The sequence below is a fragment of the Brassica oleracea genome, chromosome C8 (genome assembly GCF_000695525.1).
Source record: "Brassica oleracea var. oleracea cultivar TO1000 chromosome C8, BOL, whole genome shotgun sequence".
In the NCBI taxonomy this organism is placed as follows: domain Eukaryota; kingdom Viridiplantae; phylum Streptophyta; class Magnoliopsida; order Brassicales; family Brassicaceae; genus Brassica; species Brassica oleracea.
The window spans coordinates 34988121-35007664 of record NC_027755.1 but is presented as its reverse complement, the minus strand read 5'-3'; the positions used below and the strand labels follow the sequence as shown (position 1 = coordinate 35007664).

General features: G+C 39.6%; 5 protein-coding genes across 5 annotated transcripts in view; 3 read left to right on the top strand and 2 right to left on the bottom strand.

Moving 5' to 3' along the window:
• LOC106309270 overlaps positions 1 to 2162 on the top strand; it is a 2591-nt gene extending 429 nt beyond the window's left edge. The window contains exon 2 of the mRNA XM_013746314.1: positions 78 to 2162. Within this exon, the coding sequence (XP_013601768.1) occupies positions 78 to 2162 (2085 nt within the window). The remainder of the gene's footprint in view (positions 1 to 77) is intronic.
• Positions 2163 to 4399: 2237 nt separating this feature from the next.
• On the top strand, positions 4400 to 4979 carry LOC106309845. The gene has a single exon (XM_013746986.1). It carries the CDS (start codon positions 4485 to 4487, stop codon positions 4731 to 4733), a length of 249 nt encoding a protein of 82 aa, XP_013602440.1. The 5' UTR covers positions 4400 to 4484; the 3' UTR covers positions 4734 to 4979.
• Positions 4980 to 9270: 4291 nt separating this feature from the next.
• LOC106309844 (lysine-rich arabinogalactan protein 18-like) lies at positions 9271 to 10448 on the top strand. Its single transcript, XM_013746984.1, has 2 exons — positions 9271 to 10025; positions 10188 to 10448. The coding sequence occupies exons 1-2, from the start codon at positions 9339 to 9341 to the stop codon at positions 10275 to 10277; spliced, it is 777 nt and encodes a 258-aa protein (XP_013602438.1). The 5' UTR covers positions 9271 to 9338; the 3' UTR covers positions 10278 to 10448.
• Positions 10449 to 13613: 3165 nt separating this feature from the next.
• On the bottom strand, positions 13614 to 17019 carry LOC106312159 (U-box domain-containing protein 4). The gene is made up of 5 exons (XM_013749563.1): positions 16796 to 17019; positions 16345 to 16624; positions 16088 to 16204; positions 14013 to 15998; positions 13614 to 13935 (listed from the first exon to the last, which is right to left on the bottom strand). Exons 2-5 carry the CDS (start codon positions 16612 to 16614, stop codon positions 13876 to 13878), a joined length of 2433 nt encoding a protein of 810 aa, XP_013605017.1. The 5' UTR covers positions 16615 to 16624; positions 16796 to 17019; the 3' UTR covers positions 13614 to 13875.
• Positions 17020 to 17263: 244 nt separating this feature from the next.
• Positions 17264 to 19544, bottom strand: LOC106307623 (metal transporter Nramp3-like). Its single transcript, XM_013744626.1, has 3 exons — positions 18880 to 19544; positions 18397 to 18533; positions 17264 to 18318 (listed from the first exon to the last, which is right to left on the bottom strand). The coding sequence occupies exons 1-3, from the start codon at positions 19446 to 19448 to the stop codon at positions 17465 to 17467; spliced, it is 1560 nt and encodes a 519-aa protein (XP_013600080.1). The 5' UTR covers positions 19449 to 19544; the 3' UTR covers positions 17264 to 17464.

The window sequence follows — 19544 nt, the reverse complement described above, 5'->3', positions numbered from 1 at the left end:
CTCGTACGGTGGACGAATATGCAGAAGAATTCTATTCGCTTATGACACGTAATGAAATTCATGACAGTGAAATTCAGCTAGTGTCACGCTTTATCGGCGGTTTACGGCCCCAACTTCAGAATGCATTGGAACAAATTGATCCCAACACAGTTGCAGAAGCCCATCGTCGTGCGGCATCGTTTGAAAGGCAAAGTAGATCATCATCTACTAACTGGAACTCTTCTGCCAGATTCCGTAATACGACATCTCAAGACCAAACAACGGGTCAAGGATTGAACAATACAAATCCAGAAACAACGCGCGTCCCAGCTTCAAATCGTGCAGCAACATCAACTGAAGAACAAACACTCCGCCGCTCTTCGCGACCGAACGTATTACGTTGTTTTACATGTGGAGAACTAGGTCATATACAAACAGCTTGTCCAAACAAATTGAAACGTGGTCTTTTAATTGAAGAAATTGATCCCACCTATGATGACTATCATGATGATAATGGAGACGAGTTGGGAGAAGACGCTGAACTCGAAGGTGACTCGGGTCCGCTATTAGTAGCACGACGGATCTGTTTAGCACCTCAAGTTTTAGAAGAACCATGGCTGCGTACAAACATTTTGCAGTCTACTTGTACGGTTAAAGGGAAAGTTTACAGCTTCATTATTGATTCAGGAAGTTGCCACAATATAGTCTCTGATTACGCAGTTCGCAAATTGAGCCTTGAGAAGGAAGCTCATCCTCACCCATATAAGCTAACATGGTTGAAAGCAGGGACAGAGGTACGAGTTACCCATCGATCATTGGTGTCATTCTCGATTGGAGCAATTTACAAAGACAAAATTTATTGTGACGTTGTTCCGATGGACGTCGGTCACTTGATTTTTGGGAGACCTTGGCAGTATGATCGTGAGACAACCCATGACGGGAAACGTAACTGCTACTGTTTTGTCTTTGATAATCGTACAATCACACTCTTACCAAAGGAACCCTCTCTTCCATCACCAGCGAATCAAGCTACTTGTCCAGCACCTACTCAGCCGGTTGAGTCTTGTTCAAAACCTGCTTTGATCTGTTCGGTTAGTGCATTTGAGGAAGAGCTACGACAGACTGGTTTCGCTTTGGCTTTACTGTCCGTTTCAGACAGAGCTGTGAGTTCTCAGTCACATAACATGGATTTTAGTCCACTCCTTGAAGAATATACAGATGTGTTTCCAGACGACTTGCCAAAGAAGCTACCTCCGTTAAGAGATATTCAACATCATATTGACTTGGTGCCAGGAGCTTCACTGCCTAATAGACCGCATTATCAGATGAGTCCACAAGAACATGACGAGTTACGCCGACAAGTCGAAAGCTTATTGTCGAAAGGACATATCTGCAAAGTCTCAGCCCATGTGCGTATGTGTGTTGATAGTCGTGCTATCAATAAGATAACAGTGCGTTATCGTTTCCCTATTCCACGCCTCGATGACCTATTAGATCAAATTGGCACCGCTACAATCTTCTCCAAAATTGATCTAAAGAGCGGTTATCACCAGATTAGAGTTCGTCCTGGAGATGAATGGAAAACAACTTTCAAAACTCGGGAAGGTTTGTTTGAGTGGCTTGTTATGCCCTTTGGATTATCTAATGCACCAAGCACTTTTATGCGAGTAATGAATCAAGCTCTTCGTCCTTTCATTGGAAAATTCGTGGTGGTCTATTTTGATGATATTCTTATATTTAGTTCTTCCTTGGCCGACCATCTTGTCCATATTCGTGAAGTCTTGAGTGTTCTACGGAAGGAAAGACTTTTTGCCGCCAAACAAAAGTGTCAATTTGGTACAGACCATGTCTTGTTCTTAGGATATATGATATCCAAAGATGGTTTATCAGTGGATATTTCAAAAGTCGAATCCATCAAGTCATGGCCAGTTCCACGGACAATCTCAGATGTTCGTAGTTTTCATGGTTTGGCGTCATTTTACAGACGGTTTGTTGCAAATTTCAGTAGTATTACGGCTCCAATAACTGACTGCATGCGTGAAGGGAAGTTTGAATGGACGACTGCTGCGAATCAGGCTTTTGAGATCATCAAGACAAAGTTAACAACAGCGCTGGTACTCGTCTTACCCGATTTCTCTCTAACCTTTGAACTCCATTGCGATGCATCAAAGTTGGGGATATGAGCTGTGTTAAGCCAACAAAACCGACCAGTGGCATATTTTAGTGAAAAATTAACAGGAGCTAGGAGTCGCTACAGTACGTATGACATGGAGTTTTACGCAATCATACAAGCTATTAAGCACTGGAAGCATTACCTCTGCCATCGCGACTTTGTATTATTCACCGATCATGATGCGCTTCGCCATCTTGATAGTCAAGTGAAAGTATCTGCTAGACATGCCACATGGAACAGTTTACATTCAGTATTAAACATCAGTCTGGAAAGCTTAACCGTGTCGCTGACGCCTTAAGCCGTCGTCACTGTCTTCTCACGACAATGTTTAATTCAGTCGCAGGGTTTGCATCTTTCGGAGAATTATATGTGACAGATCCTTACTTTGCTCGTATTTGGATCGAAGTGCAGAAGGGTCTTCATCGAGACTTCACGCTACAAGACGGCTTTCTGTTCAAAGGAAACCAATTGTGCATCCCGGATTGTAGCCTACGTCTGCGTATCCTCGATGAGTTGCATTCTGAAGGACATGTGGGACGAGATAGAACGCTTCAACTCGTCACAGAGCGATATTTTTGGCCTACCCTTCGCCGGGACGTGGAAAGATATATTGAACGGTGTCGTGCGTGTCAGCAAGCTAAGGGAAAGGCGTCTAACACATGCTTATATCTCCCACTACCGACGCCTACTCAGCCGTGGACTGATATAAGTATGGATTTTGTGTTAGGGCTTCCACGTACTCAAAGAGGTAATGACTCTATTTTTGTGGTGGTAGATTGATTCTCCAAGATGTCTCATTTTATTCCCTGCAAAAGAACAACTGACGCGGTCTTGGTAGCACAACTGTTCTTTCGAGAAATATTCCGTCTTCATGGCCTTCCTACTTCCATCGTATCAGATCGAGACACACGTTTCTTAAGTCATTTTTGGCGTTCTTTATGGAAGATGCTCAACACAAGCTTGGATATGAGTTCAGCATATCATCCTCAAACAGATGGTCAGACTGAAGTCACGAATCGAGCTTTAGGGAACATGCTACGAAGTCTTGTGGGCGATAACATTAAAGCTTGGGAAACGAAGTTATCACAAGCTGAGTTCGCTCATAATCATGCTAATAATCGAAGTTTGGGTTTCAGTCCATTTTATGTGGTTTATGGCATAGTTCCTCGCGGTCCTTTGGATTTGACTGTCATGCCAGACAAGTCACGACTACATGGACAAGCCGTGGATTTTGTCGACAACCTGCAACTTGTGCACCAACAAGCTCAAACAAATTTGGAAACGACCAAGAGTTCTTTCAAGAAGGATGCAGATAAGCATCGTCGCGAGGTTAACTTTCAGGCTGGTGATCTCGTGTGGGTGGTTCTAACAAAAGATCGATTTCCTGCGCATGAGTATAATAAATTGAAGTCCCGTAAGATTGGACCAGTGGAAGTCATTCACCGCATCAACGCAAATGCTTATAAGCTTCGTCTTCCTGATCACATTCGAACTTCAGATATCTTCAATGTCAAGCACTTATTTCCATACCATGGTGAAAACGAGGTTCCAGATTCAGGGACGAATCTTCTCTACCCGGAGAGACCTAATGCAGCGCATCCTAACCTTAACGAACACGTCTTCCTTTTCCTTGTTCGATAAGGAACATATGTTTTCCTTTTCTCTTTACGTTCTACTTTTCTTTAAGTTTTCCTTTTCCTAGATAAGTTTATTTTCTTATTTCTTAGGCTTGGTTTTCTTATAAATAGTGTTCTAAAGGTTTGTAAGAGACACGATTGATTGAATTAATAAAAAGTTTTATTGTAACCGAGTTTTTTACAAGAAGCGTATTCTTGCAAACCTCAAACCTCTGTTTTTCGTGTAGCAAAACAGAGCCTCTTTTCTGATTTTCGTGGAGAAAACCAGAAACCTAACTTGTTTCTCTACCTTCCCGGGAACGTGAGACTCAAGCTTTCCATCAATCCCTTCCGCTCCATCAGCGCCCATGTCTTTTTTTTTTTTAACACAAGCGCCCATGTCTATATGTATGTATTCTGGGCATATACATAATATGTAGAGGTTTTCAATGCATGTATTATTCAACTATATAAGTTTATCTTCAGGCCGCTTTATCTCTCGGCCTTACAGTACAGCACTACAGCCCATAACAATAAAGCTACCGACATCAGCAAGATATTACTTACAAAGCCACGTAGATCAAAATCAACCGAGTAGCTGCCGCGTGTCGGAGACACACGAGCCACAGTGTACTCCATCTTCTATAAGATCAAACAAATCTCATCGTTCATAAGCAAGAACCCAACAACTATATAGTAGTACAAACAAAAGAAAAATGGAGGCAGAGAAGATACCACCGGCGACGACAACGACGGAGAAGAAACCTGAGCAAGAAGTGAAAAACGACGACTTGCCGACAAACAGTCCTTACGTGGACGAATCTGGTAGCTTGGAAGATTATAAGATGAAAGCTTATGGAGCCCAAGGCCACCAAGAGGTTAAGGCTGGCCTCGGTGGTGGATCTACCGATGCTCCTACTCCTTCAGGTGGAGTAACCACTGCTACTGCTGAGAAAGCTCCTTGAAAGCTTTAAAAATTGTAATAATGGGTTTCTTGGATCGTCGAGAAATGTACCAAGATTTGTAGCCACTTTATCCAAATAATAACTTATCCCAGTTTCGTTGGTAAGGGTTATGTATTTTAACTAAAATGTAATTGCATGTATTACTATAATTTCCAAGTCTCATAAGCTGAAATAAATATTATCATATGTTACTTACGAAATGTTTGTAACGATTATGTATCTAATACGATCTTATTTCCGGTTCAACTTCCACTATAACCATCAGATAGTTTAGTCGGTCATATACGGAACCCAAGCGTAGAAGACGGTGGGTCAGTAAAGTACGATATTTTTGTGGACGGTGGAATATATTTCTTTTTATTCAGGTAGTGGGGCAAGTGGCTGGCTTGTGAGATAGCCACACAAACAGTGGACTTGGTCTCCCTGAAATAAATAAATGGCAAATATGTGGCTCACAATTGATGCGTAGTCACTAGAGAACGTATATATCAAATAAAATCAGTTCAATATATTACTTATAACTAATTAAATAAGTTTTTGAAACATTGAAATAATTAAATGGTTGGTTAAAAGTTAGAACTAGTAATAATTCATTTTAAAAAACTGACCTAAGGTTTTGATTGATTCTGTCTATAAGTGTTTCTATTAAAAAATTGTATTCCCGGTTTATAACGGAGAAGGTAATAAATTCAAATAACTTTACAATTCAAGAGTTAAATGGACAGTGTAGCCCTTATATGCAGAGGTGGGCACGGATAGTACCATATTTTTCAGTATTTATGAATTGTTTTGTATTTTATGGATATTTAATTTTTTGATTAGTTTATCTCAAAAAAATATGGATATTCAGTTTTTCGGATATTAAAAAAATTATAGATATTTACAAATATTCACAGATATTTACGGATACTTTATTTATTTTATACAATACAAGTAATCTATAAAACATTATAGAAATTAGTTTTCCTCTTAAAATAAACTTTATATAATATAAAAGATAAACTAAAAATTGATGAAACAATGTGTTTTGTGAATTTTAAAAATTAATACATTTCTTATAAAACAAATATTTTTAGAAAAATGTAGTTTTTTGTTAAAGATTTTAATTTTTTTTCTTAATTTTATATTTTATAAGTAATTTTATATATAAATTATATGTTAAAATAATAGTTGTATAAGGTCATACACTTAAAATTCTATATTTAGTCATAGATAAACCGGTGCGGATATCCGCCTCTAAATTTTTTAGTATTTATAATTTGCCTCGTTTTTAACAAATATTATTTTTAATATTTGTTTTGCTTCGGAGACTTACGCATATCCGAATTTTTCAGATCGAAACGAATAACGAATCAAATCAAATTTAACCGATAAAATGCTCATCTATTAGTTATATGTACACATAGTTTGGGCATATCAGGCCGAAATTTTCATGTTTAATTTGGTTTGAGTCGATTAAACCTGCTTTTCCAACGCATCATGTCTCTGATAATTGGACCTGACTTTTGGGCTTGGTATTGAAAATAACAATCGATAACAGTTCTTCCATAACAAATGGAAAATCTATGTATAGTGGAGGAAGTCTCCAATTTAAAGGTTCTTAGCTAAGTAAACCCATGCAATTCTCGTATTTTGTCAAGTTCAATGCATGACAATAGATTTGGAAGCAAAGTGTTCCATGCTTAAGAGACAAAAACTCATGGAGTAAAGATGGAGTGTCTCTTATCACCTTTGCCTCCCCTCTATTTGGGCCATTCTTGGTTTGAATTTTCATCTCTTTTTCTAATAGGATTATGACCATCATTATCTAGCTTAGTCAGAGCCTATGATCCACGCTGCATGTAAGGATCCTTACCCTGATGTGCTCATGGGTTTGTTACTTTTATTTATTTGATATGAAATATTATTGTAAAGCATTCCCAATCCATTGTTATTTCTACATTTAAATGTTATGATAGAAGAAAACATGTTCCAACATATTTCCACTTCCTTTAAAATATAAATTTTTATTTTTATCCTAAATATATATGTAAAAATAACATTCTTCAATTATTGTTATATTTTTATTTTGAAAATGGTCTTTTAAATTTTACTTTTATAGTTAAAGCTAAAACAAATATTTTAACCAAAATATAGTTTCGTAAAAATAGAATTACACTTTTTTATTTACATAATGGTATTTTAAAAAAAATTAGTTTAAACAAAGTCACATTTTTATGAAAATTTTGCAGAAGTTAAAAGTACATAGAGTTAATTTTCAATTTTCAATTTTCAAATATAAAATATATTTATTATAAAAAAAAATGTAATATTTTTAGAATACTTTTTTTGAGAAATACATTGAAAAAAAACACATCTATTTTAGAATTAATTAATATCTTTTCTAAAAAAATAGAGGAATACATCGTACATGGTCTTTATAGCTCATGTACTCAGTTGCATATTTTCATAATTTTATAGTTACTCAGTTGCATATTTTCATAATTTTATAGTTACATTTACATTAAGCATTCAAAATCCAAAATTTCCCAAGGATGGCAGGGGAATGGCAGGGGAAAGTTGCTGCAGGAGGACGAAGCTTGGATGCACATTCGAGCTCATCTTTGATCGTTAGTGCTCAAATGGAGATTAGTGCAAGTATGACACTTGCAAAAGCATGTAGGTAGGGATTCATTCGTTTCTCATGCATTATAGCAAACATTGGTGACCCTTCTTAATTCAAATCTTAAAATGGTTAATGGAATTTTCATAGATTTTACATATAGTAGGATTTTTGTTTACATAGATCTTTGAAATAAACAGATACAATAATTATTATTTTTTTTGAACTGAACAATAATTGTTGGATAGCTACCATTGAATTTTTACCCAGAGAAATTCAGAAAACATTACTCATGAAATTTGGACATGGCATACATATTCACACAATGAAGACCAATACTTTATGCTATATATTAAGATTTGTGAAAATTTAATTGGATTTCATGATTTGAATGTGTTCGAGCCTTCGAGGATTAGAGCAGAAGACGTTGACAAATAAAAAGAGAGCAGAAGACAAGAGCGGCACCCCTGCTGATGGCTATCTTGCATTTTAGAGCAAATTGAAAACTAAGAACATGTGTGGTCGACGATTAGACATTAATATGCTAATCAAATGTTAAAAAAAGAAGAAAGCAATAAACAACAACATGCAGAAAGGACAAGAACCATAACTCAAAAATAGGCTAAAAAGTGACGATAGGTAGGTGTAACATGGCATATTACCAACGCGGTGTTGGTCCAGTTGTTTTGTAGAAGTTCGGTTCCCTAGGTTTAATCTGTGTATTAGGAGAGGATTAACCAATCTATTTTTGTTTCTGGCTTCCGAAATTAGTTGGATCCTTACGATCCGGATAATACAGGTCATCCAAAAAAGCATGGCATATTGTGGTGTATATATATACATAAACTTACGAGAATTAATTATCTATATCTTGAAGATGCATTTTTTTTTTGTCATCCGTTGTTTCATTCATTTCAAACTAGAAAAGCCAAAAGGCATGTTACAACGACACCAATTCTAGAGCCTAGAACCAACGGTTTAGAGATATAACCTCAGAGCCATAAGCCGGCGATTGCACATAAGCAATCCCGGAAACAAACCACATTAGAAAACACTTAAACTAATATGCAAAGACTACACGAACATAGACAATACCAAAGACTGAACACACTAGAGGAGACTCAAACCCAGCCAAAGAGAGAAGTGACACCGGCCTGATAGAAATGGATAATCGTTGCTGTATGTAGATTGCGTCTTATATGCGCCTGAGCCCCACTAATCTCCTCCAAAGCCAACTAAACTCGCCATTGGACTTTGAAACAAGGTTACCACGCACCTTCTACACGCTTCCGCTCCACTCACCGGCTTGAAGATGCATTTATTTTCCGGTTATTTGTGCATAAATATCTTTAGAATTAGTTGTAGTTGAACTGTAATTGTCAAAAGATATTCGACTTCTCGAAAAGTGATTTATGATATTTTGCGAATGATTGTGGTGATTGTATGGTCTGTAAATAAGTTTTGGTGTTTTCCGAAAAAACGTTGCAAGGAGTGAGACTGACGGACCAAGAGAATAAATATGGGAGCCTAATGACCACCGTAGGTGGTTGGGAGTGTTACAACTGATATCAAAACTGTCGTGCAAGGACATGGTGTTGTGTGAGTAGAGATGATTGTAAATTCTGTTTTTCCTTTGTATATGGTTGATGCCCATTAGCCGTAGTCGATCATTGCAACTGTCCATCCTCCTACCTTCCAACTTCCACATTCGGTTCGTGTAAGTGTAACTAAACTATAGAAGAACCCGTTTTACTAAACTGAGAAATAACAGCATATCCTGGGCCCCCAGACATGGCCTTTCAAATTCACAATAAAGAACATTTAAGTATTTAACACTCTGCTCCAACGGCTAATAATAACCGTGGGTCCCTTCTATTACATCAGCGGTCCAGATCTCTTAAGCTTCGTCAATCTATAAATACAGATGCACACAAGTGAGCTTTTATCTTCACTTACACTTAGTCTTGTCTAAACCCTTCTTTCTCTCAACTAATTTCTTAATTATGGATCTCAAATTTCTCTTAACGGTTACACTAGTCGTCACTTTCTTCGCCGGTGACGTTGATGGCCAATCTCCGGCAGTTTCTCCGACCAGTTCTCCTTCTAGATCGCCTCAAAAGCCTATATCCACAGCTCCCGCCATTTCTCCTGCTTCTCCGTCTCCGATATCCACAGCTCCCGCCATTTCTCCTGCTTCTCCGTCGCCGATATCCACAGCTCCCGCAATTTCTCCTGCTTCTCCGTCGCCGATATCCACTCCCACAGCAGCTCCGGCGAAGGGTCCAGCAGCATCCCCTTCCATCGAGGCTCCTAAATCCTCTGCTTTGGCTCCGGCGAAGACTCCAGCAGCTTCCCCTTCCTCAATTGAGGCTCCTTCCTCTTCCGTGCCAATGACGTCTCCTCCTTCTCATACACCTGAGGTCTCTCCACCGGCTCTTTCACCAGAGGCTGATTCTACTCCGACCCCTTCACCGGAAACTGATTCTCCTCCGGCTCCAGTTGTTGCGCCGTCAGCCCATGCCCCGGCTCCAGCTCCGAGCAAACATAAGAAGACTAAAAAGACAAAGAAGCACAAGAACGCGCCGGCTCCAGCTCCGGCTCCGGCTCCTGAGCTTCTAAGCCCGCCTGAACCGTCCACGGAAGCTCCTGGACCAAGTGATGCTTTCGCTCCCGACACGGCCGACGATCAGGTAACATTAGTGTGATGTATGATTTTAACTTCTTTAAAATTAATCCGTAATGATCTTGTGGAAATTATTTATTATAAATGCTTATATATAATGAAAATGTGTTTTCTGGTTAGGTTGTATTTTTTTAATAAAATTGAAACGGATTGTTTTTGATGAATGCAGAGTGGAGTAGAAAGAACAGCTGTGATGCAAAATGTGGTTGTGGGAGCTGTGGCAACAACAGCATGGGCTCTTCTCGCGCTGGCCTACTAATAAATTTTTGGTTTATTATGCTTTTATGTTTCAACAGCTCTCTTGATTATTTTTCTAAATATTTTTTACCTAGCATACCGTTGTCTGCCTCGTTACAGCTGCTCACATAATTTATCAGTATTTGATATACAATTTGGGTTTTTACGTTGTACAAATAAATCCATTTTCCTTTTTCGTGTGGATCAAACTAGAACGAATATTCTAAATTTTGGTGGTATTCTTCATGATCATCCTATTTCAGCGCGGATGAGTATTTTTTTTTTTTGAATTGAATTTAAATTTATTCAAATCAAAAGCCTTTGGTTTACATCAAGTGCATCATGTTTTGAAAGCATAAAACAAAACTTTGCTAAAAGACTTTGATGATGATTGGTTGGACTCTAGCAAGAGACTTTACCTTTAATTTTTATCTACGGCCTTAAAAACCACCAATCATATTTTAAATTAGTTTTTAAAGTTACAACAAAAAAATTAAAGTTACATCCAAAAAACAAATAAAATAGCTGTAAAAGTCTTATTTTCTAAAACTTCATCTTTTTGGCTGTAGAAAATTTTAAAACTACATCTCTTAAAGCTAAATCAAAAAATCCTACAGACTAAATTCTAAAATAATTTTTCTACAGTTACAGCCTAACCAATCACCCCCTTTATAAATTTCTATATGCTTATATTCCTTGTGGCAAACCAAAACCTTAATCCTTCTTCATACTTGTTGTTTCCCATTCTTTGAATTGTTGTGAATCTGTTTCTGATGTTCTTATCCAGCAGATGAACAATTCTCTGCATTGAAGAAGGTTTATCTCCATGCCGCCTTGAATTTCTTTCACGCCAGATAGTATATAGAGCAGCCTGAAACACATATTGAAGAGTGAACTTTGGAACTCTCTGTTGCGGAGTTGCAGAGATGAGCTGCAGGATCTCATGCCATTTCCCTGTATAATACTCTCTTAGGAATCGTTTTGTGAGTGTCTTCCATACTTCTGCGGAGAATTGACATTCGAAGAATAGGTGCTCTCTTGTTTCTACCGGTTCGCGACAGAACACACACTCTGGATTAATGTTCACACTCCACTTAAGCATTCTACTCCCTGTTGAAAGCCTATCATGCATCGCCACCCAATGTATGAAAGCATACTTTGGTGTTGCATAGTTATACCATACTGCCTTATCCCAACCACAATCTGTATAAACTTCTTTTATCATCATCTATGTTCTCTTTGTCGAGAATATTGCTTTATATTGATCATCTCGGTGTTTCCATAAAGCAATGTCTTTCTCCTGTGATACGTTTGATTACTGTATATCAATCACCTCTTCTATTATGTTCAGAATTGGTACTCTATGCCTTCTTCTTCTACGCCCATGTATAGCTTCATGTACTGTTGCATTAGCTGGTATACCCATATCAATGAACCCTCTGTTGTCACAGATATCCCACAACCTCGCCATCGATGACCAAGAATCATACCAAAATGAAGTTGTCATCCCATTCTTTATATCAACTCGGTGAAGTCTTGTAACAATCTCCCGGTATTTCAAAAGTTTTCTCCAAACCCATGATCCATGCTGAGTTGTTTTTACCATCCATAAAGATCATTTCCTGATCAAGTAGACTTTGATCCAATTTACCCATAGTGAGTTTGCAGAAGAGAGAATTCTCCATATCAACTTTAGACAACATACCAAATTTGATTCTTTCAACGGTTTAATCCCTAAACCTCCTTCACTCTTCAATTTACAGATTTCATGCCAAGAGATCTTTGCCTTACGGTCTTTTAACTTTGGCTCCGACCAAAGAAAAACTGCACAAAGTCTTTCTATTTCCTTTAGACATTCACTAGGCAGTTTAAATGCAGCCATCTAAAAGTTAGTAAAACTAGTAATGACTGAATTTAGCAGTTGCAACCTCCCCGCATATGATAGGAACCTTCTTGTCCATGAACTTATTCTCTTCCTTATCTTTTCCACCAAAGGTAAAAAATCACTCATTTTTTCTAATTTTCTAATTGATGTTAATCTTTAACAATTTAGATATCCGGATAAAATCTATATCATTAATTGAAACTCATGTAAAAATGCATCATTGCAGGTAGCTCTTATGATTTGCTGGGGGTAGTGAGTTTTAATATTTGTTTTCCTCCACATAATTTATAGATTTTCAATTTTTAGGATCAAATCAAAACGAATGGAAATAAAACAAATTAAAATGATATTTTTCTCATTCTTAGGGCCCGACTGATTTAAACGCAGCGGTTGCGGTTGCAGGTGCGGGAGTTTGCGGATGTGGGTGGTTGCGGTTTCAAGCGTTATTAAGCGTTTTGTATGACTGATACAACGTTTAAAAATTGTTGTGTTTGTGGGATATTTGTAACTGGTTGATTATAAGATATTACATCGGTTTAATAATAAATTACCCATATTAACATATTATAACATTACAAAAAAATAAAAAAACATACTATTGTAATAAAATATAATAATTATCAATATAATATGATTAATAAAAATAATAATTTTTATTTATAAAATTTTTATTAGTTGAAAGTTATAATTTTAATAAAAATTGTTTTGAAGATTTATATTAAAATATTAAAAATATATTTTATTTTGTTTTATATATGTGTGTATATAAATGTTTAAAAATTCTACTAAATAGGTAGTTTAGTTTTTTATAAAACAAATTATTATACTGTTTGTGAATTTTAATTAATATATAAAATATGTATATATTTTATTTATAATATTTTCATTTTAAAATTTTAATTTTAAAATATTAATTTTAAAATTTTAAAATATTTTTGAAAATAATTTTATATTTATTTTTCCACCTGCAACCGCCCGTAAACGCAAACGGTAGCTGGAACCAGCTTTTGATTTTAAGAGGTGCAGAGCGGTTTGAAGCGATTTGGAGCGGTTTGTATGATTGTTTCGAAACGTTGTCAACCGCTACCAACCGCAAAAGCTGCGTTTGCGGATCGTGGCGGGAGAACCAGTCAGACCCTTAGTTTTGGTATGGTGTAGTCATTTATGGTGTTTTGTGTTTAGGTTTTAACTAGAGGGAGTCGTATCGTATCACGAAACCTCCATATTCTGCCAAATTTCGTCCGTAACGATCTATTTAGCAATGGATCCGATCTCTTCATTGGCCGACCGACAAATCTGTTGTTATCTCATTGTCAACAAACACTTCTGCTTTTCTTTTATGTAAAGACAAAACGTTAAAAAGTAATAACTAGATTTGACATAAGGAAACAAAGATGCATACTTTTCAATTTTCAAATGGACAAAGACACAACACAATACTGATGGAGAAATCACCACAAAACAAAGTCTATCAATGGTTAAAATACTCACTCAATTCACATTCACTGCTACATTGTTTACTTCAGAAACTTACAAATAAGAAAAAACTTCTAATTCCAAATCAAAGTTTTATTCCGGGGGAGTATCAATCGAAAATCAAAGAATGCAGATAATCAAGAAAAATCTTGGGTATATAAATTATTTGCAGACGAAACCTCTTTTGTACAAAATCACTACTTCAGTAAGAATGACAAACACAAAACAGGCACCGAGGAACCAACCATCATCAATATCATCAGCCACGCCCTGCATTTCCATGGCGTTGGTTCCTGAAGTAACTGAGCAATGCCTGTGCCTGACAAGTCACAACATCCTCCAAAAACATTAGAACAACATCAACGAGGAACATGAAATCTTTTATAAAGAATGTACCTTTTCTCTGGCCCTTGGAGTACCAGACTGCGAGAGAGCAACGAGAGGAGGAACAGCTCCTTCTTGAAGAACCATGTTGCAGAACCTCCCACTGTTGGTCGAAAGCTGAAGCAGAGCCGCCGCTGCGTTTTCTTTCCCTCTAGCTGAACCCAACTCAACCACCTCCACAAGAAGACCAATCCCACCTTCTTGACCAATAGCGTTTCTCCCTTCAGGGATCGTAGCAAGGTTAGCCAAAACAGCAACCGCTTTATCCACCATCCCAGCCGCCGGGTCCATCAGATCAATAAGATACCTCACAGCCCCAGACTGCACAATCGTCCCCTTGTTCTCCTGATGTATCGACAGGTTAAACAACGCAGTAGCAGCGTCTTTCTTACCCCGAGGGGTGCCGTTACCTAGAAGATCCACAAGAGGCGCTATTGCACCGGACTGACCGATCTTAATCTTGAGCTCTTCTATCACAGAGAGGCTGAAGAGTGTAGCAGCTGCGTTCTCCTTTGCTTCAGAGCTACCGTTCTGGAGCACGTGGATGAGCGGCTCGATTGCGCCAGCTTGAGCGATTAAACTCTTGTTGTTGTCGTTGATGGACAAGTTGAGAAGAGCCGTCACAGCGTTCTCCTGTGTAGCTGAGTCTGTTGAGTGAAGCAGCTCCACTAATAAGACGATTGCTCCAGAGTTCCCTATTACTATCCTGTTATCCATGTTGTGCTTAGCTAGCAACCTTATCTCAGCTGTTGCTTGTCTCTGAACATCCAGCGAACTGCTTTTCAACTCCTCCACAAGCTTCTTAACTTGGTTTTCGACCTCGATAAGATCACGCCTCGTCTCACTCGAAGGCGCTGAAACAATCCTCGAGCCGAGCCTCTCCGAAGGACGACGCCAAAACTGGCCACGGCTGCGTCTATCCATAAATTTTGGGGAGAAATCGGAGAGGTCTCGCCGAGGAGGTGCTGCTGAAGTGGTTGCTGCAGCGAGGGGACCTGATCTGATTTCTCCCGAAGCATCGCTGCTGTAAGGTGTGGCGTGAGGTGACTCTTCTGAGTTCTCGTTAGCGTCTGCTCTTGGAGAGTCCTCATTAGAAACTGAGCTAGCGGCGGAAGGGGACCTGAGATGGTGGTGATTCTCAGATGTTTGTCCGTTTTCCACTGAGCCTCGTGTGGTGGAAGATACAGATGACCTTCCCGGTGCATCTGTCTTCATTTCTCTAGAGTCGTTAGACCTGACTTCATAATCATGTAGTGAAGAAGTGTCCAAGGCAGAAGCAGAACGTGAAGGAGAGGGAGAAGGATGAAGGTTGGAGGATGAGGGCGGCTTCACCGTCTCACCAGTAGAAGCATCCCAATCATTTGACTTGTTGCTAACTCTATGAGTAGAAACACTGGGAGCAGACTCTGTACATGACAACAGAGGAGACAGCTCGTTTAAACTCGTTGACTTGTTAGGATCAGGCAGCTTGACATCGTTTGTCTCACACCAGTTAGCGATCAAGGCCTTGACGGTGTAGTTGGGAATCAGAGTCGTGTGAGTCAGAGTCTGCCGAGTCTTGGGACAAACTTTCAAACCCAAATCAATCCATCTCTTGATGAAGGCCTTCTCGTACGTCTGTCCTGACGAGACAATCACCGGATCAGTCATGACCTCAAGGGACAGAGGGCAAAAGAAGTCGGCGAGAATGGCGACGGTAGACGTCTGAGTCTGTTTGATGAGAAGAAGACGCTCGTGCATGCGGTTAACGATGACAATCAACTGGTCAAGGAACTCGACTTCAGCATTGTTCTCAGACTGCTCAGCGATCTCTTTCTGCCTCTCGAGAGCAACAGCTTCGATCAGAATCTCCTGGTTTGATCTCAGGCCAGTGTTCTCTCCAATTGTCACCAGGACGTCGGGGGTGGGTCCAGCCCCATCTCTCTGATCCCTTAGAGCACCGTCAATGACGGAAGATATTTCTTCGTAACTAAGCTGTTTAACCTTCTCTAGACATTGCTGCAATTATCAAAATTTGCAAATTAACCCCCATTGGTCAATACTCAATAGCTAATGTAAATGCAAGACTCCTAAAGAGAAGGTGGTACCTCGAGGGAAGGTGGAGTGAGGTCATCAGGTAGGTTGCTCTCAAAAGACATGAGAAAATGGAAAGTATCGACAATAGTTTCACGCATCTTTGGTATTAAAGATTCGATTTGGAGGACCTAATAATAGTAAGAAGATAACTTCATCAACAAAAAGATAAATCAGCAACCAAAGCCTTATAAATCAAATATCATAAGGAAACATTGAAACTATACTATAAAACTTCTTAATCAAAGAAAGAATGTGTTCAGAAACATACGAAATAGACTTTGCTGGAGAAAGCGTGCCAACTTCTGAAGAGATCGATGGAGTGATCAACGTCCTGAGTCAGGTCATCAAACGATTTGCCGATTCTCTCATCGGAAACGAGATCGGAGTTGGTAGCAGCAGCATCAGCTACGGGTTTCAAGACTATGAGCAGCTCTTCGACTCTCTTGTAGTACTTTTCAAAAGGGTCTAAATCGATGTGTCTCGAAGACGAGAGGTTGAGAAAGGAAGAGATACTGTCGACGAGAGCTGACGTTCCCATTTCTCCCACCCTGAAACAATCAAACAAAAACCATTACGAATTTGATGAATGGGTCTATCGAAAGGCAAGGGCTTTGACGTAGAGAGAGAGAGAGAGAAGGAAAAAAGGGGGAAAATTAGAAACCCTAAGAAGATAGATCGAAACTAAAGAGAGAGAGAGAGAGAGAAGAAGAAGAACGTACGTGCACGTGACGAAGATGAATAGTCCCAGCAGGAGGAGGAGGAGATATCAATCTGTCTCTCTATGTCTCGATCGATCTTCTTCCCTCTCTAGCGCAAATCTTCTTCTTCTCCTCTCTGTAATTTTTTCTTTTTTGTTTTGTTAAGCTTATATCTTATTATTGGTGTAGATTTGCAATATTTACTTATCTTTATGAAAAAAATATATTAAATTTTTATTCTTTTCATTGTCAAGTTTCATATTCATACATGCTTCAATGAGATAAACCGCTGCATCTAACCAGTATGGTTGCTTTGCTGTACTTGAACAATTCCTCCATGGTTGGAGTTTTAAGTTTTATTTATAAAAAGTTGGTTTGATCAAAAAAAACAATATGCTTCAATGAGAATAAGTGTGGTGGTAATCCTCAAGTTGAACAAACCTTTAGATGTGAGTAAGCTTTATTATAAATACCAACAACAATAACAGATGGTGAAATGATCTTATTAATTCTCCCATCTCTCGGACCGAACTACTTATACATTGAAGAGCTTTCTTTCACAAAACCAAGAACTTCTTATTATATGATACATATTATACAAAACACTTAAGCCAAGCAAACGCAATTATCCTACTGATCCAAAAACAAAACAGAGTTACATTGTTTGGTTTGGTCCCCCATCCATTCTCATCAACTAGACTCTGCTTTAGAGCGGCACGGAGTGAAATTAATGCCACGACCAATCAGGTAGACTATGAACGCACCATACGAAGCCGTGAACACACTCACAAAACCGGTATAGACGACGCCACTAACCTCCGAGGTAAAGAACTCAAGCAACAGATAACCGTTTATCATTATCACAAGCGCAGCAACAAGCCAAGCGACTGTCTGATACAAAGGACCGATTTTGAAACTACCCATGATCTGTTCCTTGGAGACCAAACACAGCAACGGAATGAGCGCGAACGGGATCTGAATGGACTGAAGCACGTTAAGCCACTCGTTCAAAACATCCAAAGTAGCTTCAGACGAATCAAACACCAGAGCGACGATCATGGTCGGAACGATCGCGCAGCTGCGCGTGATCAAAGCCCTCAGCCACTTCTTCATCTTGAAATTCAGAAACCCTCCCATGATGAACTGCCCCGCGTAGGTGCCCGTGATGGTGCTGCTCTGCCCAGCGGCTAGCAGCCCTATCCCCCAGATGTACAGTATCGGGAACACCCCGCCTCCGTACTTGTCCTGGAGGTACTGACCCGCGTTGACCAGGCCGATGCTGTCGGCCAGGTCGGTGTTGTAGAAGCCTTTGGCGAAAACCGTCGTGACGAAGAGGTTGATCATGAAGGAGACGGCGAGAGCGATCGTGGATTCGATCGTGTAGTAGTTTATAGCTTCTTGGACTCTGTGCTTCTGCCGCTTGTCGACTTCACGGGATTGGACGAGAGCTGAGTGGAGGAACACGTTGTGCGGCATTATAATGCAGCCCACGACTCCGACCGCTTTTTGTATTGTTCTTGTGCTTAGCTTCGGTACCAATATGCCTGCAAGAAGAGGGAAACTACACTTCTTTTAGAACTTACAAGTGAGAAAATGGATAACGAGAGTGAAGAAAGCCTAACCAACGAGAAGCTCAGAGCCACTTGGTTTGGCTTGACCGAACATCCAAGCGAATGCCACCGCCATTGTTCCGATTAGAACCGCAAAAACCGCCTCGAGTTTCCTGATTCCGTAGTTCTCAAGAAACAAGAAGACGAAACTGTAACCAAAAACACACACATTTATGAATCAGTGACACAAGGAGAATGGTCAATTAGTAGCTTAAGCAGAACCTTTGATGCTCCAAAGTATCCATAGGTTGAATTAGCTACACATAACGACAAAAAGTTTCAAGTTTGAACAAAGCTAATGAGACATTTAATGCTTAAAAGGTTAATAAACACATCAACCAATGACACAAGGAGAGACACAGAGAATGGTCAAAAGGACACAAGGAGACACATAATCTCAATTTTGACGATGAAGTTGTGTAAGAAATTAATGGTCAATGAACAGTTAAATGAGACGTTTGTTTCAAAAAGGTTAAAACTTTAAATGTTTATTACCAGTCGAGAGCTGTAATAACGACACCAGCCCAGAGAGGGAAGATCCCATTGGTCAGAATCTGGATAGCGATGGCACTTCCAATGACTTCTTGAATATCAGATCCAATCAAAGCCAACTCAGCCATAACCCACAAAACCATACCCGCCCAAGTCGGATACTCTTCCCGGCAAAGCTCCGCCAAGTGACGACCCGTCGCGACGCCGAGCCTCGCCGATAAAAGCTGAACCAAAAGACCCATCGCCGTCGCCCACATAAGCAGCCAAAGAAGTGAGTACCCCGCGACGGCCCCGGCTTGGAGATCTCCTTCGAGGTTTCCCGGATCGAGAAACGCAATGCTCATCAGGAACCCGGGTCCGGTGAACAGCCATAGCTTCCTCCAGGAGAACGGCGGTGCGCCGCCGCATCCGACGCCGTGCTCGAGGTCTCTCTCGTCGTCGTCCTCGTCTCTCGCGATGTGGACTTTCTCCGCCTCGTCGTACGCCGTCTCTTCTTCTTCTTCTTCTTCTTCGTGGACCTCCTCGTAGATTCCCTCGGTTAGAAGCGGACGATCGTTCTCGAGCCGTGACATCTTTTTGCCGGTGACTGTTTCTGTTTCGCTTTCTTTCTTTTGTTTTATTGGGTGGCTTGTTACGTCTTTCTTACTCTCTCATTTACTCAGCACGTA